Here is a 23,013-nt window from a genome sequence, read left to right on the forward strand (position 1 = left end):
CCCAACAGGACTAGCCTGTCCTGCGTTGCATATAATCGCTTAGGTACACGTTGCTCCAACCATAAACATCAATGACTTTCTTAAAATCAATACACAAGTATATATTTTTAAACCTGCATAATTAGTTAATATTGCCTGCTAACATGAATTTCTTTTAACTAGGGAAAATGTGTCACTTCTCTTGCAAACAGAGTCAGGGTATATGCAGCAGTCTGGCTCGTTGCGAACTGTGAAGACTATTTCTTCCTAACAAAGACAGCCGACTTCGCCAAACGGGGGATGATTTAACAAAAGCGCATTTGCGAAAAAAGCACAATCGTTGCACGACTGTACCTAACCATAAACATCAATGCCTTTCTTAAAATCAATACACAGAAGTACATATTTTTAAACCTGCATATTTAGCTAAAAGAAATCCAGGTTAGCAGGCAATATTAACTAGGTAAAATTGTGTCATTTTGTGTTCATTGCACGCAGAGTCAGGGTATATGCAACAGTTTGGGCCTCCTGGCTCTAATTTTAATTTTCCAGAATTTTACGTAATTATGACATAACATTGAAGGTTGTGCAATGTAACAGGAATATTTAGACTTAGGGATGCCACCCCATTAGATAAAATACGGAACGGTTCCGTATTTCACTGACAGGAAAACCTTTTTGTTTTCGAGATGATAGTTTCCGGATTCTACCATATTAATGACCTAAGGCTCGTATTTCTGTGTGTTATTATGTTATAATTAAGTCTATGATTTGATAGAGCAGTCTGACTGAGCGATGGTAGGCAGCAGCAGGCTCGTAAGCGTTCATTCAAACAGCACTTTTGTGCGTTTGCCAGCAGCTCTTCGCAATGCATTGCGCTGTTTATGACTTCAAGCCTGTCAACTCCCAAGATTAGGCTGGTGTAACCGATGTGAAATGGCTAGCTAGTTAGCCGGGTGCGCGCTAATAGCGTTTCAAACGTCACTCGCTCTGTAGTTTTTCCCCTTGCTCTACATGGGTAACGCTGCTTCGACGGTGGCTGTTGTCGATGTGTTCCTGGTTCGAGCCCAGGTAGGAGCGAGGAGAGGGACGGAAGCTATACTGTTACACTGGCAATACTAAAGTGCCTATAAGAACATCCAATAGTCAAAGGTATATGAAATACAAATTGTATAGAGAGAAATAGTCATATAACTCCTATATAGTGTGGCTCAGTTGGTAGAGCATGGTGTTTGCAACACCAGGGTTGTGGGTTTGACTCCCACGGGGGACCAGTACAGGAAAAAAAATGTATGAATTAAAATGTATGCATTCACTACTGTAAGTCGCTCTGGATAAGAGCGTCTGCTAAATGACTAAAATGTAAAATGAATAATTACAACCTAAAGCTTCTTACCTGGGAATATTGAAGACTCATGTTAAAAGGAACCACCAGCTTTTATATGTTCTCATGTTCTGAGCAAGGCACTTAAACGTTAGCTTTCTTACATGGCACATATTGCACTTTTACTTTCTTCTCCAACACTTTGTTTTTGCATTATTTAAACCAAATTGAACATGTTTCATTATTTATTTGAGGCTAAATAGATTTTATTGATGTATTATATTAAGTTAAAATAAGTGTTCATTCAGTATTGTTGTAATTGTCATTATTACAAATAAATAACAAAAAAAATTGTCCGGCTTTAATCGTTATCGGCTTTTTTGACCCTCCAATAATCGGTATCGGCGTCGAAAAATCATAATCGGTCGACCTCTAACACAGATACCCACACACACACACACTCATACTTTACAGACGCAGACACACACACAAATTACAGACACTACAGGACATTTTCAGTCAAATAAATACTCCCCCACACACACATTCAAGTTATATATTCTTATTCAGTATGCCAAGTCTGTTGTAATTGTGTAGCGATGCCAAAGCAATTAGCTGGGGCAATTATTTTAAACAAACAAACACACCCCCTCATGTACACACACACACACACACTCACACTCAGACGCCTGGCTGTTGTTAGTTACATAACTCACCATGCAGAAACATGTTTTAGGAGTCCCCTGCAGTCTGCACATTAAATACTGTTCTAGAAGACCTCTCTTTCTCCTCTCCTCCATCACATCTTCCCACTTTGTCCTCCCCCTCCTATCTCATTCTAATCTCCTGGCCCCTCTCTCTCCATTTCTCTTCTCTTCCATCATCCCTCTTCTTTTTATTCTCATCTGTCTCTTCTCTGCCTTTCATCCCATCATATCTGTCCTCTCTTCATCATCCCATTCCCTTCTTACTTGCACTCTCATCTCATATTTCTCTCCATCCATCTCTCCCTTGCTGCCCCTTACTTTCCCTGCTCTCTTTCTCTCTCCCCCTCCTTTTCTCTCCACCCTCATCACCCCTTCTCACTCACTCCCTCTCTCTCCCTCTCTCTCTCTCTCTCTCTCTCTCTCTCTCTCTCTCTCTCTCTCTCTCTCTCTCTCTCTCTCTCTCTCTCTCTCTCTCAAATCAAATTTATTTTTATATATCCCTTCGTACATCAGCTGATATTCTCAAAGTGCTGTACAGAAACCCAGCCTAAAACCCCAAACAGCAAGCAAAGCATGTGAAAGAAGCACGGTGGCTAGGAAAAACTCCCTAGGAAAAACTCCCTAGAAAGGCCAAAAACCTAGGAAGAAACCTAGAGAGGAACCAGGCTATGAGGGGTGGCCAGTCCTCTTCTGGCTGTGCAGGGTGGATATTATAACAGAACATGGTCAAAATGTTAAAATGTTAAAATGTTCATAAATGACCAGCATGGTCAAATAATAATAATCATAGTAGTTGTCGAGGGTGCAACAAGCACGTCCGGTGAACAGGTCAGGGTTCCATAGCCGCAGGCAGAACAGTTGAAACTGGAGCAGCAGCACGGCCAGGTGGACTGGGGACAGCAAGGAGTCATCATACCAGGTAGTCCTGAGGCATGGTCCTAGGGCTCAGGTCCTCCGAGAGAAAGACAGAAAGAGAGAAAGAGAGAATTAGAGAGAGCATATTTAAATACACACAGGACACCGGATAAGACAAGAGAAATACTCCAGATGTAACAGACTGACCCTAGCCCCCCGACACATAAACTACTGCAGCATAAATACTGGAGGCTGAGACAGGAGGGATCAGAAGACACTGTGGCCCCATCCGATGATACCCCGGACAGGGCCAAACAGGCAGGATATAACCCCACCCACTTTGCCAAAGCACAGCCCCCACACCACTAGAGGGATGTCTCCAACCACCAACTTACCGTCCTAAGACAAGGCCGAGTATAGCCCACAACGATCTCCGCCATGGCACAACCCAAGGGGGGGCGCCAACCCAGACAGGAAGACCACGTCAGTGACTCAACCCACTCAAGTGACGCACCCCTCCCATGGACGGCATGGAAGAACACCAGTAGGCCAGTGACTCAGCCTCTGTAAAAGAGTTAGAGGCAGAGAATCCCAGTGGAAAGAGGGGAACCGGCAAGGCAGAGACAGCAAGGGCGGTTCGTTGCTCCAGCCTTTCCGTTCACCTTCACACTCCTGGGCCAGACTATACTTAATCATAGGACCTACTGAAGAGATAAGTCTTCAGTAAAGACTTAAAGGTTGAGACTGAGTCTGCGTCTCTCACATTGGTAGGCAGACCATTCCATAAAAATTGAGCTCTATAGGAGAAAGCCCTACCTCCAGCCGTTTGCTTAGAAATTCTAGGGACAATTAGGAGGCCTGCGTCTTGTGACCGTAGCGTACGTGTAGGTATGTACGGCAGGACCAAATCGGAAAGATAGGTAGGAGCAAGCCCATGTAATGCTTTGTAGGTTAGCAGTAAAACCTTGAAATCAGCCCTTGCCTTAACAGGAAGCCAGTGTAGGGAGGCTAACACTGGAGTAATATGATCAAATTTTTTGGTTCTAGTCAGGATTCTAGCAGCCGTATTTAGCACTAACTGAAGTTTATTTAGTGCTTTATCCGGGTAGCCGGAAAGTAGAGCATTGCAGTAGTCCAGCCTAGAAGTAACAAAAGCATGGATTAATTTTTCTGCGTCATTTTTGGACAGAAAATTTCTGATTTTTGCAATGTTACGTAGATGGAAAAAAGCTGTCCTTGAAACAGTCTTGATATGTTCTTCAAAAGAGAGATCAGGGTCCAGAGTAACGCCGAGGTCCTTCACAGTTTTATTTGAGACGACTGTACAACCATCCAGATTAATTGTCAGATTCAACAGAAGATCTCTTTGTTTCTTGGGACCTAGAACAAGCATCTCTGTTTTGTCCGAGTTTAAAAGTAGAAAGTTTGCAGCCATCCACTTCTTTATGTCTGAAACACAGGCTTCTAGCGAGGGCAATTTTGGGGCTTCACCATGTTTCATTGAAATGTACAGCTGTGTGTCGTCTGCATAGCAGTGAAATTTAACATTATGTTTTCGAATGACATCCCCAAGAGGTAAAATATATAGTGAAAACAATAGTGGTCCTAAAACGGAACCTTGAGGAACACCGAAATTTACAATTGATTTGTCAGAGGACAAACCATTCACAGAGACAAACTGATATCTTTCCGACAGATAAGATCTAAACCAGGCCAGAACTTGTCCATGTAGACCAATTTGGGTTTCCAATCTCTCCAAAAGAATGTGGTGATCGATGGTATCAAAAGCGGCACTAAGATCTAGGAGCACGAGGACAGATGCAGAGCCTCGGTCTGACGTCATTAAAAGGTCATTTACCACCTTCACAAGTGCAGTCTCAGTGCTATGATGGGGTCTAAAACCAGACTGAAGCGTTTCGTATACATTGTTTGTCTTCAGGAAGGCAGTCAGTTGCTGTGCAACAGCTTTTTCAAAAATTTTGGAGAGGAATGGAAGATTCGATATAGGCCGATAGTTTTTTATAATTTCTGGATCAAGATTCGGCTTTTTCAAGAGAGGCTTTATTACTGCCACTTTTAGTGAGCTTGGTACACATCCGGTGGATAGAGAGCCGTTTATTATGTTCAACATAGGAGGGCCAAGCACAGGAAGCAGCTCTTTCAGTAGTTTAGTTGGAATAGGGTCCAGTATGCAGCTTGAGGGTTTGGAGGCCATGATTATTTTCATCATTGCGTCAAGAGATATAGTACTAAAACACTTTAGTATCTCCCTTGATCCTAGGTCCTGGCAGAGTTGTGCAGACTCAGGACAATGGAGCTTTGGAGGAATACCCAGATTTAAAGAGGAGTCTGTAATTTGCTTTCTAATGATCATGATCTTTTCCTCAAAGAAGTTCATAAATTTATTACTGCTGAAGTGAAAGCCATCCTCCATTTGCGAAGGCTGCTTTTTAGTTAGCTTTGCGACAGTATCAAAAAGAAATTTCGGATTGTTCTTATTTTCCTCAATTAAGTTGGAAAAATAGGATGATCGAGCAGCAGTAAGGGCTCTTCGATACTGCACGGTACTGTCTTTCCAAGCTAGTCGGAAGACTTCCAGTTTGGTGTGGCGCCATTTCCGTTCCAATTTTCTGGAAGCTTGCTTCAGAGCTCGTGTATTTTCTGTATACCAGGGAGCTAGTTTCTTATGACAGATGTTTTTAGTTTTTAGGGGTGCAACTGCATCTAGGGTATTGCGCAAGGTTAAATTGAGTTCCTCGGTTAGGTGGTTAACTGATTTTTGTCATCTGACGTCCTTGGGTAGGCAGAGGCAGTCTGGAAGGGCATCAAGGAATCTTTGGGTTGTCTGAGAATTTATAGCACGACTTTTAATGCTCCTTGGTTGGGGTCTGAGCAGATTATTTGTTGCAATTGCAAACGTAATAAAATGGTGGTCCGATAGTCCAGGATTATGAGGAAAAACATTTAGATCCACAACATTTATTCCATGGGACAAAACTAGGTCCAGAGTATGACTGTGGCAGTGAGTAGGTCCAGAGACATGTTGGACAAAACCCACTGAGTCGATGATGGCTCCGAAAGCCTTTTGGAGTGGGTCTGTGGACTTTTCCATGTGAATGTTAAAGTCACCAAAAATTAGAATATTATCTGCTATGACTACAAGATCCGATAGGAATTCAGGGAACTCAGTGAGGAACACTGCATATGGCCCAGGAGGCCTATAAACAGTAGCTATAAAAAGTGAGTGAGTAGGCTGCATAGATTTCATGACTAGAAGCTCAAAAGACGAAAACGTCATTGTTGGTGTTTTTTTGTAAATTGAAATTTGCTATCGTAAATGTTAGCAACACCTCCGCCTTTGCCGGATGCACGGGGGTATGGTCACTAATGTAACCTGGGGTGAGGCCTCATTTAACACAGTAAATTCATCAGGCTTAAGCCATGTTTCAGTCAGGCCAATCACATCAAGATTATTATCAGTGATTAGTTCATTGACTATAACTGCCTTGGAAGTGAGGGATCTAACATTAAGTAACCCAATTTTGAGATGTGAGGTATCACAATCTCTTTCAATAATGGCAGGAATGGAGGAGGTCTTTATACTAGTGAGATTGCTAAAGCGAACACCGCCATTTTTAATTTTGCCCAACCTAGATCGAGGCACAGACACAGTCTCAATGGGGAAAGCTGAGCTGACTACACTGACTGTGCTAGTGGCAGACTCCACTAAGCTGGCAGGCTGGCTAACAGCCTGCTGCCTGGCCTGCACCCTATTTCATTGTGGAGCTAGAGGAGTTAGAGCCCTGTCTATGTTCGTAGATAAGATGAGAGCACCCCTCCAGCTAGGATGGAGTCCGTCACTCCTCAACAGGCCAGGCTTGGTCCTGTTTGTGGGTGAGTCCCAGAAAGAGGGCCAATTATCTACAAATTCTATCTTTTGGGAGGGGCAGAAAACAGTTTTCAACCAGCGATTGAGTTGTGAGACTCTGCTGTAGAGCTCATCACTCCCCCTAACTGGGAGGGGGCCAGAGACAATTAATCGATGCCGACACATCTTTCTAGCTGATTTACACGCTGAAGCTATGTTGCGCTTGGTGACCTCTGACTGTTTCATCCTAACATCGTTGGTGCCGACGTGGATAACAATATCTCTATACTCTCTACACTCGCCAGTTTTAGCTTTAGCCAGCACCGTCTTTAGATTAGCCTTAACGTCGGTAGCCCTGCCCCCTGGTAAACAGTGTATGATCGCTGGATGATTAGTTTTAAGTCTAATACTGCGGGTAATGGAGTCGCCAATGACTAGGGTTTTCAATTTGTCAGAGCTAATGGTGGGAGCCGTCGGCGTCTCAGACCCCACAACGGGAGGAGTAGAGACCAGAGAAGTCTCGGCCTCCGACTCCGACTCGCTTAATGGGGAGAACCGGTTGAAAGTTTCTGTCGGCTGAATAAGCGACACCGGTTGAGCATTCCTACAGCGTTTCCCTCCAGAAGCCATGAGAAAAATGTCCGGCTGCGGGGACCGTGCGAGGGGGTTTATACTAACGTTACTATCTGTACTTACTGGTGGCACAGACGCTGTTTCATCCTTTCCTACACTGAAATTACCCTTGCCTAACGATCGCGTCTGAAGCTGGGCTTGCAGCACAGCTATCCTTGCCGTAAGGCGATCGTTCTCCTGTATATTATAAGTACAACGACTGCAATTAGAAGGCATCATGTTAATGTTACTTAGCTTCGGCTGTTTGAAGTCCTGACGAACCATGTCCAGATAAAACCTCCGGGGTGAAAAAGTTGAATGAAAAAAGTTGAGTGAGGGAAAAAGTAAAAATATACGGTAATGAAAAAGTAAAAAACCGTAAGGTATCAAAGTAAGATCGGCAACAAAAACGCACAGCAGCGTAAACAGGTCTGCAAGTTGTGACCGGAAACAGGAAACAAGTTTGGACTCTGAGTTTGAAGAAAAAAAATCTCTCTCTCTCTCTCTCCTCCAACCCTCAGAGTCGATGATCCTGCTGGGTTCTATTGAGCGTGCCCAGCTCCAAGCCCTCCTGTCCCTACAGCTGGGCCGGCCACGGAGGCTGGAGTACCTGAGAGACCGGGCTACTGCTGAGAAGAAGCGCCTGTCGATGGTCTCCCATCCGGGCAGTGAGGACGGCTCCCAGAGGGTTAACCAGGAGGTCCGGTTCCAGGTAAGTACAGTCTTGACAACCCACACCGAGCTATACGTTACACTCTTTGAGGTCAATCATGTCTGGAGTCCCCAGTACCACACCAAGCTAACAGTACACACTATGAGGTCAATCATGTCTGGAGTCCCCAGTACCACACCAAGCTAACAGTACACACTATGAGGTCAATCATGTCTGGAGTCCCCAGTACCACACCAAGCTAACAGTACACACTACGAGGTCAATCATGTCTGGAGTCCCCAGTACCACACCAAGCTAACAGTACACACTATGAGGTCAATCATGTCTGGAGTCCCCAGTACCACACCAAGCTAACAGTACACACTATGAGGTCAATCACATCTGTAGTCCCCAGTACCACACTAAGCTAAGAGTACACACTATGAGGTCAATCATGTCTGGAGTCCCCAGTACCACACTAAGCTAACAGTACACACTACGAGGTCAATCATGTCTGGAGTCCCCAGTACCACACTAAGCTAACAGTACACACTATGAGGTCAATCATGTCTGGAGTCCCCAGTACCACACCAAGCTAACAGTACACACTATGAGGTCAATCATGTCTGGAGTCCCCAGTACCACACCAAGCTAACAGTACACACTACGAGGTCAATCATGTCTGGAGTCCCCAGTACCACACTAAGCTAACAGTACACACTATGAGGTCAATCATGTCTGGAGTCCCCAGTACCACACCAAGCTAACAGTACACACTATGAGGTCAATCATGTCTGGAGTCCCCAGTACCACACCAAGCTAACAGTACACATAACGCTGTATAAGTTTGGATTTTCACCCAAAACGTCTTGAAGACTGGATCAGTGGAGGAGGATAGGATACCAGGTCAGCACATAGACACAGGAGAATCAGAACTATAGCGAATACAGTGGTAGCTGGTTCCATCTGCTTCACTGGCTCCATTTGACAACCAATATGAGAGAAAAAATAAAATGATATAAAATCGTTCTAGTCCCATGGTTGATATGTGAGAGAAAAAGTTTTAACAAGCTTTTATTGTCCCATCAATAATAGACAGAGTGAGCAAGAGGGAGTGAAAGAAGGAGAGAGAGACCGACAGAGAGAGAAACAGAAGGCGAAAGAGTGGGCTCCTGAGTGGCTCAGTGGTCTAAGGCACTGCAAGAAGCATGACTAGTCCCTGGTTCAAATCCAGGCTTTATCATAGGGCGGTGCACAATTGGCCCAGTGTCATCTGGGTTTGGCTGGGGTAGGATGTCATTGTAGAACGCCGCAGCCCGTCTGGTGTTCAACCTTCCCAAGTTCTCTCACGTCACCCTGCTCCTCTGCTCTCTCCACTGGCTTCCAGTCGAAGCTCGCATCCGCTACAAGACCATGGTGCTTGCCTATGGAGCTGTGAGGGGAACGGCACCTCCGTACCTTCAGGCTCTGATCAGGCCCTACACCCAAACAAGGGCACTGCGTTCATCCACCTCTGGCCTGCTGGCCCCCCTACCTCTGAGGAAGCACAGTTCCCGCTCAGCCCAGTCAAAACTGTTTGCTGCTCTGGCACCCCAATGGTGGAACAAGCTCCCTCACGACGCCAGGACAGCGGAGTCAATCACCACCTTCCGGAGACACCTGAAACCCCACCTCTTTAAGGAATACCTGGGATAGGATAAAGTCATCCTTCTAACCCCCCCCCTTAAAAGATTTAGATGCACTATTGTAAAGTGGTTGTTCCACTGGATATCATAAGGTGAATGCACCAATTTGTAAGTCGCTCTGGATAAGAGCGTCTGCTAAATGACTTAAATGTAAATGTAAATGTAATTGTAAATAAGAATTTGTTCTTAAATGACTTGCCTTACAAAATTAAGAGAGAGTGATGGAGAATTAGAGAGAAACAAATGCTATTTGGCCCTAAATAGAGAGTACCCAGTAGCAGAACACTGTGACTGACCCAAACTTAAGAAAAGCTTTGACTATGTACAGACTCAGTGAGCATAGCCTTGCTATTGAGAAAGGCAGACCTGGCTGTCAAGAGAAGACAGGCTATGTGCACACTGCCCACAAAATTAGGTGGAAACCTCCTGCCAAATGTATGACCATATTAGAGATACATATTTCCCTCAGATTACACGGATCCACATTTGAAAACAAACCCAATTTTGATAAACTCCCATGTCTACTGGGTGAAATACCACGGTGTGCCATCACAGCAGCAAGATTTGTGACCTATTGCCACAACACAGTATGTAGACATTTGAAATGTCTTTATTCTTTTGGAACTTCTGTGAGTAAAATGTTTACTGTCCAATTTTATTGTTTATTTCACTTTTATTTATTATCTACTTCACTTGCTTTGGCAATGTTAAAATATTTTTCCCATGCCAATAAAGCCCTTGAATTGAATTGAATTGAACAGAGAGAGAGGGACCAATGGAGAGAGACAGTGACAAAGGAGAGAGAGAGGGACCGCATGCTCATGCGGTTGTGCTTGTGTGTGTGCGTGCATGGGGTTGTGCTTGTGTGTGTGTGTGTGTGTGTGTGTGTGTGTGTGTGTGTGTGTGTGTGTGTGTGTGTGTGTGTGTGTGTGTGTGTGTGTGTGTGAGCACTGGCAGACACAGCTGAAATTGGGGTTTTGTGGCTGCCAATGTCTAGCTTTATTCTGAGGACTAGCACTGCTGTATTCAGAATACTGATCTGGTTCCTCCTCCCTGCACCACTCCTGCACCCCGCCCCAGGCTAGTGGAGTGATACTCAGCCATTCACAGCAGGCCGGTGGGGGGGAAGAGAAGGAGAGGAAGGGAGGGGGTGGCGGGGAAGAGGGGAAACAAGCGTTTATTTCAGCTTTTCCCTCCAGGACTTCCCTCCAGGACTTCCCCCCAGGACTTCCCCCAGGACGCCAGGGTTTGGATATCCAACTATTCATCACACTCATTTAGCTCTCTCAGCGCTCTCTGTTTCTCTCTCTGTTTCTCTCTCTGTTTCTCTCTCTGTTTCTCTCTCTGTCTAAAAACAAAAACATTAAATAAAATAATTATACGTTTTAATTTTCTAAAGTTGGTGTGAGAGAGGTGGAAAAAGTATTGTTATCGATCAATAGTGACAAATGATAACTTAGATGGAAAGCTACTGAGGATGGTAGCTGACTCTATAGCCACTCCTATCTGTCATATTTTTAATCTGAGCCTAGAGGAAAGTCTTTGTCCTCAGGCCTGGAGGGAAGCCAAAGTCATTCCACTACCCAACAGTGGTAAAGTGGCCTTTACTGGTTCTAACAGCAGACCTATCAGCTTGCTGCCAGCTCTTGGCAAACTGTTGGATTTTTCTTTTGACCAAATACAATGCTATTTTTCTGTAAACAAATTAACATTAGACTTTCAGCATGCTTATAGAGAAGGGCACTCAACATGTACTGCACTAACACAAATGACTGATGATTGGTTGAAAGAAAGTGATAAGAAGATTGTGGCATCTGTACTGTTAGATTTCAGTGCAGCCTTTGATATTATTGACCATAACCTGTTGTTGAAAAAACGTATGTGTTATGACTTTTCAACCTCTGCCATATTGTGGATTCAGAGCTATCTATCTAATAGAACTCAGAGGGTTTTTCTTTAATGGAAGCTTCTGTAATGTCAAACATGTAAAGTGTGGTGTACCGCAGGGCAGCTCTCTAGACCCTCTACTCTTTTCTATTTTACCAATAACCTGCCACTGGCATTAAACAAAGCATGTGTGTCCATGTATGCTGATGATTCAACCCTGTAAGCGTCAGCAACCGCAGCTAATGAAGTTACTGAAACCCTTAACAAACAGTAGCAGTCAGTTTTGGAATGGGTGGCCAGTAATAAACTGGTCCTGAACATCTCTAAAACTAAGAGCATTATATTTGGTACAAATCATTTCCTAAGTTCTAGCTGAATCTGGTAATGAATTGTGCGGCTGTTGAGCAAGTTGAGGAGACTAAATTACTTGGTGTTACCTTAGATTGTAAACTGTCATGGTCAAAACATTGATTCAATGGTTGTAAAGATGGGGAGAGGTCTGTCCATGATAACGAGATGCCCAGCTTTTTTGACACGACATTCCACAAAGCAAGTCCTACAGGCTCTAGTTTTATCTTATCTTGATTTTTGTCCAGTCACATGGTCAAGTGCTGCTAAGAAATACTTAGTAAAGCTACAGCTTGCCCAGAACAGAGCAGCATGTTGTGCTCTTTATTGTAATCCCAGCGCTAATATTAATACTATGCATGCCAGTCTCTCCTGGCTAAGCTTTTAGGAAAGACTGACTGTATCACTTCTTATTTTTATGAAAAAGATGAAGGTGTTGGAAATTCCAAATTGTTTGCATAGTCAACTGTCATACACATTTACCACAGCAATTATGCCACCAGGGGTCTTTTCACAGTCCCCAGGTCCAGAACAAATTCAAGGAAACGTACAGTATTTGTCACGTCCTGACCAGTTAAGGGGTTATTTGTTATTGTAGTTTGGTCAGGACGTGGAAGGGAGTGTTTGTTTTATGTGTTTCAGGGTTTTTTGGTTTATGTTCTATGTTAGTATATTTCTATGTTCGTTCTAGTTTTTCTATTTCTATGTTTAGTTTATTGGGTTGACCTTCAATTGGAGGCAGCTGTTCCTCGTTGCCTCTAATTGAAGGTCCTATTTAGTAGGGGTGTTTTTCTATGGGTTTTTGTGGGTAGTTGTTCCTGGTATAGTGTTGTGCCTTACAGGACTGTTAGCGTCTTCGTCATTGTTTGTTATTTCGTTTTTCTGTGTTCACGTTTTCTTCTCAATAAATAAGATGAGTTTACACATTCCCGCTGCGCCTTGGTCCCATCAGTACGACGAACGTGACAGAACTACCCACCACCAACGGACCAAGCAGCGGAGGAAGGAGCAGCAGAGGGATTTGGAGTCATGGACATGGGAGGAAATTTTGGACGGGGCAGGACCTTGGCACCAGGCTGGGGAGTACCGGCGACCTAAGGAGGAGCTGGAGGCAGCCAAGGCGGAGCGGCGTCATTGCGAGGCATTATACGCACAGATTGGCAAGTGTGAGAGGCAGCCCCAAGAAATGTTTTGGGGGGAGTGGCTAGGTCAGGTAATAGACCTAAGCCAACTCCCCGTGCTTATTATGGGGAGAAGCGGATCATGAGAGTGCCGGTCTATGCGGAAGTGCGCATGATCTCGCCCATGCCCAGTTCGCCCTGTGCCAGCACTCCGCTCGTGCAGGGCTACTGTTACCACCCAGCCAGGACGGGTTGTGCAGGCTGTGCGCTCCAGACCTCCAGTGCTTGTTCATGGCCCGGTGTATCCAGTTCCTGCTCCTCGCACTAGCCCTGAGGTGCGTGTCTCCAGTCTGGCGCCTCCAAAGCCAGCACCACGCACCAGGCCTCCAGTGCGTCAGCCCAGTCCAGTACGTCCTGTTCCCGCTCCTCGCACTAGCCTTGGGGTGCATGTCTCCAGTCTGGTACCTCCAGTACCAGCCCCACGCACCAGACCTCTAGTGCATCAGCCCAGTCCAGCTCGTCCTGCTCCTGCTCCTCACACTAGCCCTGGGGTGCGTGTAAATAGTCTGGCGCCTCCAGAGCCAGCCCCACGCATCAGGCCTTCAGTGCACAGTCCCCGTCCAGAGCTTCCAACGACAGTACCCCGTCTAGAGCTTCCGACGACAGTTCCCCGTCCAGAGCTTCCGACGACAGTTCCCCATACCAGAGCTTCAGGGAACAGTTCCCCGTCCAGAGCTTCCGGCGACAGTTCCCCGTCCAGAGCTTCCGGCGACTGTGCCCCGTCTAGAGCTTCCGACAACAGTTCCCCGTCCAGAGCTTCAGGCGACAGTTCCCCATCCAGAGCTTCCGGCGACAGTTCCCCATCCAGAGCTTCAGGCGACAGTTCCCCGTCCAGAGCTTCAGGCGACAGTTCTCCGTCCAGAGCTTCCGGCGACTGTGCCCCGTCTAGAGCTTCCGGCGACAGTTCCCCGTCCAGAGCTTCCGGCGACTGTGCCCCGTCCAGAGCTTCCGGCGACAGTTCCCCATCTAGTGCTTCCAGCGATGTCCTACAGTCCGGAGCCTGCAGAGACTGTCCTACAGTCCGGAGCCTGCAGAGACGGCCCACAGTCCGGAGCCTGCAGAGACGGCCCACAGTCCGGAGCCTGCAGAGACGGCCCACAGTCCGGAGCCTGCAGAGACGGCCCACAGTCCGGAGCCTGCAGAGACGGCCCACAGTCCGGAGCCTGCAGAGAAGGCCCACAGTCCGGAGCCTGCAGGGACGGCCTACAGTCCGGAGCCTGCAGAGACTGCCTACAGTCCGGAACCGGCGCAGCCAGAGTCGCCCTACAGTCCGGAACCGGCGCAGCCAGAGTCGCCCTACAGAGCCATGATTGCATGGAACTCTCTTCCATCTCATATAGTGCAAGTGAAAAGCAAACCTGGTTTCAAAAAACGAATAAAGCAACAGACCTCATGGCACAACGCCTCTTCCCCATGTGACCTACTTGTTGTGTGTATGTACTGGACTAACTGATAGATGCACACACACTACATGTTACTGTTTTTAAATGTATGTAAATTGTAAAGTCTTTTGTCTGTAATGTATTTTTCGTTATGTGTCAGACCCCAGTAAGACTAGCTGTCGCTTTTGGCGCCGGCTAATGGGGATCGTAATAAAATAAAAAATGATCTAATAAATCTCTATCCTCATCACCACTTTCTCCTACATCTTTTCAGCCCTGGTGTTTCCTCCTATCTATTGACTATTCTTCTCACTTTTTCATTCTGTCTCCTTCTTTAGCTCTTTCCATATTCTCACAATCTCATCTCATTCTCTCCCTCTTGCTTTTTCTATTCCTCCCTCCATCAGGCTGTGTGTGTGGGGGGGTTGTAATAGAGGTGGTGAGACAAGATAGAGAGCAACCCATTGGATTGATGAGTCAGGAGGAAAGTGAAAGACAATCAAATACAAATTAGATATAAAGAGGGCTGGGGAAAGGCATGGGTGGAGAGAGGAGGAGGAGGAAGAGAGGGGGTGTGTGGGGGGGGTGAAGCGCGTGTTGATGTCCAGAACAGCATGTGAGAATGTTGGCTAGGGAGTTTGCCTATAACTATACCTTGTTATTGGATCATTCTTACTTAGAACAGAGTGGAAAGAAACTCGCACTGTGGGACCATTTCCCCCAAACTAAACTACAGTGATGTGTGTGGAATGTGAAGAGGGGATGTAGGTACAACATGTACTGTACTATTGATTAAATATATTCAGAGTGTATAGTAATGTGTGTGTGTGTGTGTGTGTGTGTGTGTGTGTGTGTGTGTGTGTGTGTGTGTGTGTGTGTGTGTGTGTGTGTGTGTGTGTGTGTGTAGATCTCGACAGAGGAGTCTACCTTCAGTCCCACCCCTACCCCCTCTATGAAGCCACTGAAGCCGGCCCTGAAGAGACCCTCTGTGGTGGACCGCCCCACTGGGATACCCATACCCACAAGTAAGCGCACACACACACACCCTTAACCCCCTAGAGTTGATTGATGCATCGGTGCGTCAATCTAAGTAACATAATAACATAGTAACATAGTAACATCAAAATGTGTCAGTTTAAGCCGCATCTACGGTGAAAGGTGGCAGAGCTAGAGCAGTGAAATTCGGTCTTCTCATGAAAACATCTATAGCGTCTGAACAGTTTCACCTACAAACTATTATGACCACTCTATGGAAAGGGTAGACTCTCACGAACATGAGGGTGGTATCCGCTCTACGACCCCCACAAGTGTCAGGGGACTCGTCTGAATTCGTTACAGTTGATGTGCCAACTTCTGTTTGTAGCATGCAAACTGTTTGGGCTACAAACAAATGTGGAGAGGGGAGATTCTCACGAACATGATGTTCGTGTTCTCCGTTTAGCTCTACGACCCCCACAAGTGTCACGGGACTCGTCTGAAGGTAACCGATACCGGTTGTAAAAAAATGATGGAAAGATTGAGGTAGTTTTGTGCCTACCCAAAAAAGGGGTTAAATATGTGTAAAAAAAAATAAAAAATAAAAAAATATATATATATATATATATATATATATATATATATTCAAAAGTTTGGACACACCTACTCGTTCGAGGGTTTTTCTTTATTTTTACTATTTTCTACATTGTAGAATAATAGTGAAGACATCAAAACTATGAAATAACACATATGGGATCATGTAGTAACCAAAAAAGTGTTAAACCAATCAAAATATATTTTATTTTTGAGATTCTTCAAAGTTGCCAACCTTTGCCTTGATGACAACTTAACAAGCCATTTGTGTGTTTCTCTGAGGTATAGTAGTAAAGGCCAAATTCAGTATTTGATCAAATATTTTTATTTTATACCTAAAGGGGTCCTAAAATTCAAGATCAAATTGCTAGCTAAATGATCCATTGTATGACCACCCCCACCCCCTCCGTCCCCCCCCCCCAATGACTTTTAAGAATTAAACAACTAAGTACTTTTTGATTTACTTTCAGCTGCTTCAATGGTCTCTCGCCCTCTCTCTCTCTCTCTCTCTCTCTCTCTCTCTCTCTCTCTCTCTCTCTCTCTCTCTCTCAGGTCCACAGGACCACTCTAGCAGCACCTTAAAGAATCTCTTCTGTGTCAACCCTGAGACAGAAGGCCTGGAGGTGAGACACCTGTTTTAAAACACACACTTACACTCTTTCTATTCTCTCCTCCAAGCTCAGAATCTCCCAACTCTCTCCTACACATAACCCCTTCCTGCCCTGTCTTACTCTCCACTCTCTCTGAGTAACACCTCCACACCGCCACTTGGGTTGGGAGACTCAAGTGTCTGTTTCTGAGAGTGGTGGGGTGAGCGTTTGCCCAGCGTTGCGGAGGCGTTGTGTTAATGTTGTTCTTGTCTTTGGCCACTGGAAGAACAAGAATGTCAACATCAACATAGAGGGCACTGCGACTCCTGAGTTTAGGAGGCCACCCAAGCGTGTCAGGATATCCGTCGTGGTAAGAATGCCGGGAATGCCTGCGGAAACTGCCCAGCAACTGGACATCCATCAAATCAACCAATCGCCATCCACTGCAGGGCTAATCCATGCCGATGGACTGTGATCTGTGCCATCGAGCCAAATGTGTTGAACGTCCTCCTCCCTGTCTGTGAACCATTACTGACCTCTGACCCCTAGTCCTCTTCTTCTGATTGGCTGTTAGAATGCCTACTGAATGCAAACTGTCAGAATGCAAACTGATTGGTCAAGAGGTCAGTAGGGGTCATGGAGAACTCGACCGCCCCTATAGCTATGACACCCTAAACCCCAAAAGACTACAAACCGTGTTTGTGGTCCAAACGTGGTCTTTCCTCAGTAAGGGTGGTGTGGTTAAGTTGTGGTTAACTTAAGGGATGTGGCGGTTCAACCAAAGCATGCTGCTACGCTGTCCATCATCAGCCATGTCATTAGAGGCGTCCAATCAGTGACCTTCTACTGGTTTGTGGGTGGGGCCTGTAGCACTACAGTCCACCCCTCCACAGAACCAAACCCCTCCCACATGTTCATCTGCTGTAGTTGTTCATACCATTTGTCATGAGGACACAAGTTATACTAGGGATAGAGGGAGGGGGGAGAGGTTTGGATTGGGATGGGAGTGTGGTGGGGTGGGGGAGGTTTGGATTGGGATGGGAGCGTGGTGGGGTGGGGAGAGGTTTGGATTGGGATGGGAGCGTGGTGGGGTGGGGTGAGGGGAGGTTTGGATTGGGATGGGAGCGTGGTGGGGTGGGGTGGGGAGAGGTTTGGATTGGGATGGGAGCGTGGTGGCGTGGGGTGGGGAGAGGTTTGGATTGGGATGGGAGCGTGGTGGGGTGGGGAGAGGTTTGGATTGGGATGGGAGCGTGGTGGGGTGGGGAGAGGTTTGGATTGGGATGGGGGTGGGGTGAGGGGAGGTTTGGATTGGGATGGGAGCGTGGTGGGGTGGGGTGAGGGGAGGTTTGGATTGGGATGGGAGCGGGGTGGGGTGAGGTGGGGAGAGGTTTGGATTGGGATGGGAGCGGAATGGGGTGGGGTGAGGGGAGGTTTGGATTGGGATGGGAGCGTGGTGGGGTGGGGGGAGGTTTGGATTGGGATGGGAGCGTGGTGGGGTGGGGTGGGGAGAGGTTTGGATTGGGATGGGAGCGTGGTGGGGTGGGGTGGGGTGGGGGGAGGTTTGGATTGGAATGGGAGCGTGGTGGGGTGGGGAGAGGTTTGGATTGGGATGGGAGCGTGGTGGGGTGGGGTGGGGGGAGGTTTGGATTGGGATGGGATGGGAGCGTGGTGGGGTGGGGTGGGGTGGGGGGAGGTTTGGATTGGAATGGGAGCGTGGTGGGGTGGGGAGAGGTTTGGATTGGGATGGGAGCGTGGTGGGGTGGGGTGAGGGGAGGTGGTATTTCATGACATGCGTGTGGTCCTGTGTTGCTTAGTTGGTAGAACATGGTGCTTCCACCGCCAGGGTTGAGGGTTCGATTCCCGGGGACACCCATACGTAAAATGTATGCACGCATTACTAAGTCGATTTGGATAAAAGCGTCTGCTAAATGGCATATATTATTAACAGAAATCAGAGATGTATCCTGTTGGTAAGACGAGCAGTTCTAGTCCTCCTGTTCAATGACCAAGCAATTACAAATACAACCACCAAGGAAACCATAAACCAAAATACACTGTCCAATTACCAACGCTGCTACGCTTTAACAGTGATGCATGTCCATCAATGAAACAACTGCCCAATTCTGAATTAAGAATGATGATTGCAACATTTAAAACATGATAAAATGTTGCATGTACCCCTCTGACAAAATATAAAATGCTAATTATTGTTTTATTCATAAATAGTCAAGAGAACAGTAATCTGGAAATGAAATAGTGAAAGGTTTTAATGTCATTAAACATTGATAGCCTAAACCTAATGGTACAATATTGATGCCCTGAATATTTTGGTGATGTAGAGACATTAGTAATTATAAAGCTTTGATGAGCTAATTAGGCACAACTACCCTCTAGGTGTGTATGTATGTGTGTGTTTATGCTAGGGTGTTTGTTAGTGTTCATTATAGTTATTAGTATTCAGAGGGAGTGTGTGGTTACTCAGAATCCATTTGGCCACAGAGGCCCTAAACATAAATATGAACAAACAAATGTATTCAAATATTTACCCAAGACTTCCGACTACACTACCGTACACCCTCGCATCTTAAAGAAATGAAGTTATTACTTCTCTTTCTCCCCCTGAGCTGTAGTTCACAGCCCCCTTCTCTCTCCAAATTACTCTAATTTCCCCTCTTTTTATCTACCCCTCTGCGTCACTATTTCTCTCTTTCTTACACTCCCCTTTTCATCCCTTCCCTTCCTGATCCTCCTTTTTTCCCACCTCCTCCTCCTTCCTCCTCCGGTCTACCTTCTTTCCTGCCTTCCCTCTCTGTATCCAGTGTGAAATATTGATGCAGGGTAAATTACTTGAGTATTCCATCCCAGAGAAATGATCCTGGCCTTTCAGAGCTCAGTGTTTTCTCATTCTTTCTCTCTTTCCTCTTGACGAGAGTAGACCAGACAACACGTCACTGAGCGGTTTCATGCCTTATTAATGGACGTTGTGTTTGTCCAGATTTATTCTCCGCCTTTAGAATCACACTGGGAATGGCATTGTCAGCCAGTGTGTGTGTGTGTGTGTGTGTGTGTGTGTGTGTGTGTTTGTTATATTCTGGGCTGGCCCTGAATTGAAGCCTGTTGAGTAGATTGATGTGTGGATCGCAGTGGACCAACACTGGGGTCAAGACACTAAGAGAAGGAGCAGAGGACTTTGATTAGATTAAGAGACAGACACACACAGATGCAGAAATAGAAATCAATAGAGAGATCAAGATGAAGGAAGAGCGATGTCACCTGTTCAATCCACTTCAATCAGTGTAGATGAAGGGGAGGAGACAATTGAGATTTTGAAGTCTTGAGACAATTGAGACATATGTGTGCTATTCAGATAGTGAAGTCAAAAGATTGAAGTGCCTTTGAACGGGGTATGGTAGTAGGTGCCTGAGGCACCGGTTTGAATGTGTCAAGAACTGCAACGCTGCTGGGTTTTTCACGCTCAACAGTTTCCCATGTGTATCAAGAATGGTCCACCACCCAAAGGACATCCAGTGAACTTGACACAACTGTGGGAAGCATTGGAGTCCACATGGACCAGCAACATGGGCCAGCATCACCTGCTCTGTCTCTCTCCCAAAAACACTCACTTCCAACACATTCAGGTGGTAGCTGTTCTATATCAAACAACTACATCTCTGTATTATACTGATTCTTCTACACACACACACACACACACACACACACACACACACACACACACACACACACACACACACACACACACACACACACACACACACACACACACACACACACACACACACACACCTCTTTCATCTGTGCAGTGTCCTGGTTTTGGAGAGGTGTACAGGCTTAAAAGTAGCACTTTTATTTGAATGTACCATATGTATCTACTTAGAAAGTAATGGTAGTAACCAATGTGTTGAATTCTGCTAAATGCGTACCAGAAAAGTACCCATTGACCTCATGAGAGTAAGTAGCAGGTAAAAAAACTGGTGGAAACAGGACTGTAAAATGCAGTGCTAGCGGACTGTCAGTCCATGTTGGTGTCAGTGGTGATGGTGTTGTCAACTCCAGACACATCTGGCTTCTGGTTGCATAATTCTACAGTAGGGAGGTCACCTTGACCAGCTGGGCCCCACAGCAACTGTTGCCAGGGTTACAGGTAGGTCAGCCACTGCAGGCGGGTGAATAAATGAGCTCAGGGCTCCCATCACCCCCTAGGGCCTGAGGCTGGGAGAGGGGTCAGGTGTGGAGGTAGATGGAGAGAAATTAATAAACACACACACACTTTTACACTAAAGTCACACATATGCCATATTCGCACGGGACTAGTATTACTATAGAACAGGGGTGTCAGACTCATTCCACGGAGGGCAGAGTGTCTGTTGGTTTTTGTTTTTTCCTTTCCATTAAATCATCAATCAAGTACAAGGGTGGAGAAAAATCCGCAAACACTCGCCCCCCGTGGAATGAGTTTGACACACGTGCTATAGAACATCGGTTATGTAATTACTACACCAGCATGTCCATTTTTCCACTAGAAATTTTCAGAGGGATACGTTTGGCCAAACTGCCCCTGTCATAATTCTTTTCCTCATTCAAAATTGACCGTTTTGACGGTAGCCTGGAGGCTCTTCTAGGCGTGAAGATATTTCCAATGTCCAGGGATAGTCTAATACTGGCCTGATGACCTTCAGTTATGATGTCCAGGGATAGTCTAATACTGGCCTGATGACCTTCAGTTATGATGTCCAGGGATAGTCTAATATTGTCCTGATGACCTTCAGTTATGATGTCCAGGGATAGTCTAATACTGGCCTGATGACCTTCAGTTATGATGTCCAGGGATAGTCTAATACTGGCCTGATGGCCTTCAGTTATGATGTCCAGGGATAGTCTAATATTGGCCTGATGGCCTTCAGTTATGATGTCCAGGGATAGTCTAATATTGGCCTGATGACCTTCAGTTATGATGTCCAGGGATAGCCTAATATTGTCCTGATGACCTTCAGTTATGATGTCCAGGGATAGTCTAATATTGGCCTGATGACCTTCAGTTATGATGTCCAGGGATAGTCTAATATTGGCCTGATGACCTTCAGTTATGATGTCCAGGGATAGCCTAATATTGTCCTGATGACCTTCAGTTATGATGTCCAGGGATAGTCTAATACTGGCCTGATGACCTTCAGTTATGATGTCCAGGGATAGTCTAATACTGGCCTGATGGCCTTCAGTTATGATGTCCAGGGATAGTCTAATATTGTCCTGATGACCTTCAGTTATGATGTCCAGGGATAGTCTAATATTGTCCTGATGGCCTTCAGTTATGATGTCCAGGGATAGCCTAATACTGGCCTGATGACCTTCAGTTATGATGTCCAGGGATAGTCTAATATTGGCCTGATGGCCTTCAGTTATGATGTCCAGGGATAGTCTAATACTGGCCTGATGGCCTTCAGTTATGATGTCCAGGGATAGCCTAATATTGTCCTGATGGCCTTCAGTTATGATGTCCAGGGATAGTCTAATATTGGCCTGATGACCTTCAGTTATGATGTCCAGGGATAGTCTAATATTGGCCTGATGACCTTCAGTTATGATGTCCAGGGATAGTCTAATACTGGCCTGATGGCCTTCAGTTATGATGTCCAGGGATAGTCTAATATTGGCCTGATGGCCTTCAGTTATGATGTCCAGGGATAGCCTAATACTGGCCTGATGACCTTCAGTTATGATGTCCAGGGATAGTCTAATATTGGCCTGATGGCCTTCAGTTATGATGTCCAGGGATAGTCTAATACTGGCCTGATGGCCTTCAGTTATGATGTCCAGGGATAGCCTAATACTGGCCTGATGGCCTTCAGTTATGATGTCCAGGGATAGTCTAATACTGGCCTGATGACCTTCAGTTATGATGTCCAGGGATAGTCTAATACTGGCCTGATGGCCTTCAGTTATGATGTCCAGGGATAGTCTAATATTGGCCTGATGGCCTTCAGTTATGATGTCCAGGGATAGCCTAATACTGGCCTGATGACCTTCAGTTATGATGTCCAGGGATAGTCTAATATTGGCCTGATGGCCTTCAGTTATGATGTCCAGGGATAGTCTAATACTGGCCTGATGGCCTTCAGTTATGATGTCCAGGGATAGTCTAATACTGGCCTGATGACCTTCAGTTATGATGTCCAGGGATAGTCTAATACTGGCCTGATGGCCTTCAGTTATGATGTCCAGGGATAGTCTAATATTGGCCTGATGGCCTTCAGTTATGATGTCCAGGGATAGCCTAATATTGGCCTGATGGCCTTCAGTTATGATGTCCAGGGATAGTCTAATACTGGCCTGATGACCTTCAGTTATGATGTCCA

At 45.9% G+C, this 23,013-nt stretch overlaps 1 protein-coding gene across 2 annotated transcripts in view; it reads left to right on the plus strand.

The window, feature by feature from the left end:
• Positions 1-23,013, plus strand: part of LOC106581302 (chloride channel protein 2) — a 246,150-nt gene that overhangs the window by 209,319 nt on the left and 13,818 nt on the right. The window contains exons 17-20 of one of the 2 annotated variants that reach the window (XM_045703912.1): positions 7,867-8,057; positions 15,388-15,505; positions 16,602-16,672; positions 16,926-17,009. In XM_045703912.1, coding sequence (XP_045559868.1) covers positions 7,867-8,057; positions 15,388-15,505; positions 16,602-16,672; positions 16,926-17,009 — 464 coding nt within the window. The remainder of the gene's footprint in view (positions 1-7,866; positions 8,058-15,387; positions 15,506-16,601; positions 16,673-16,925; positions 17,010-23,013) is intronic. The other variant, XM_045703913.1, reaches the window with a different exon arrangement.

Source organism: Salmo salar, chromosome ssa20 (genome assembly GCF_905237065.1).
Source record: "Salmo salar chromosome ssa20, Ssal_v3.1, whole genome shotgun sequence".
In the NCBI taxonomy this organism is placed as follows: domain Eukaryota; kingdom Metazoa; phylum Chordata; class Actinopteri; order Salmoniformes; family Salmonidae; genus Salmo; species Salmo salar.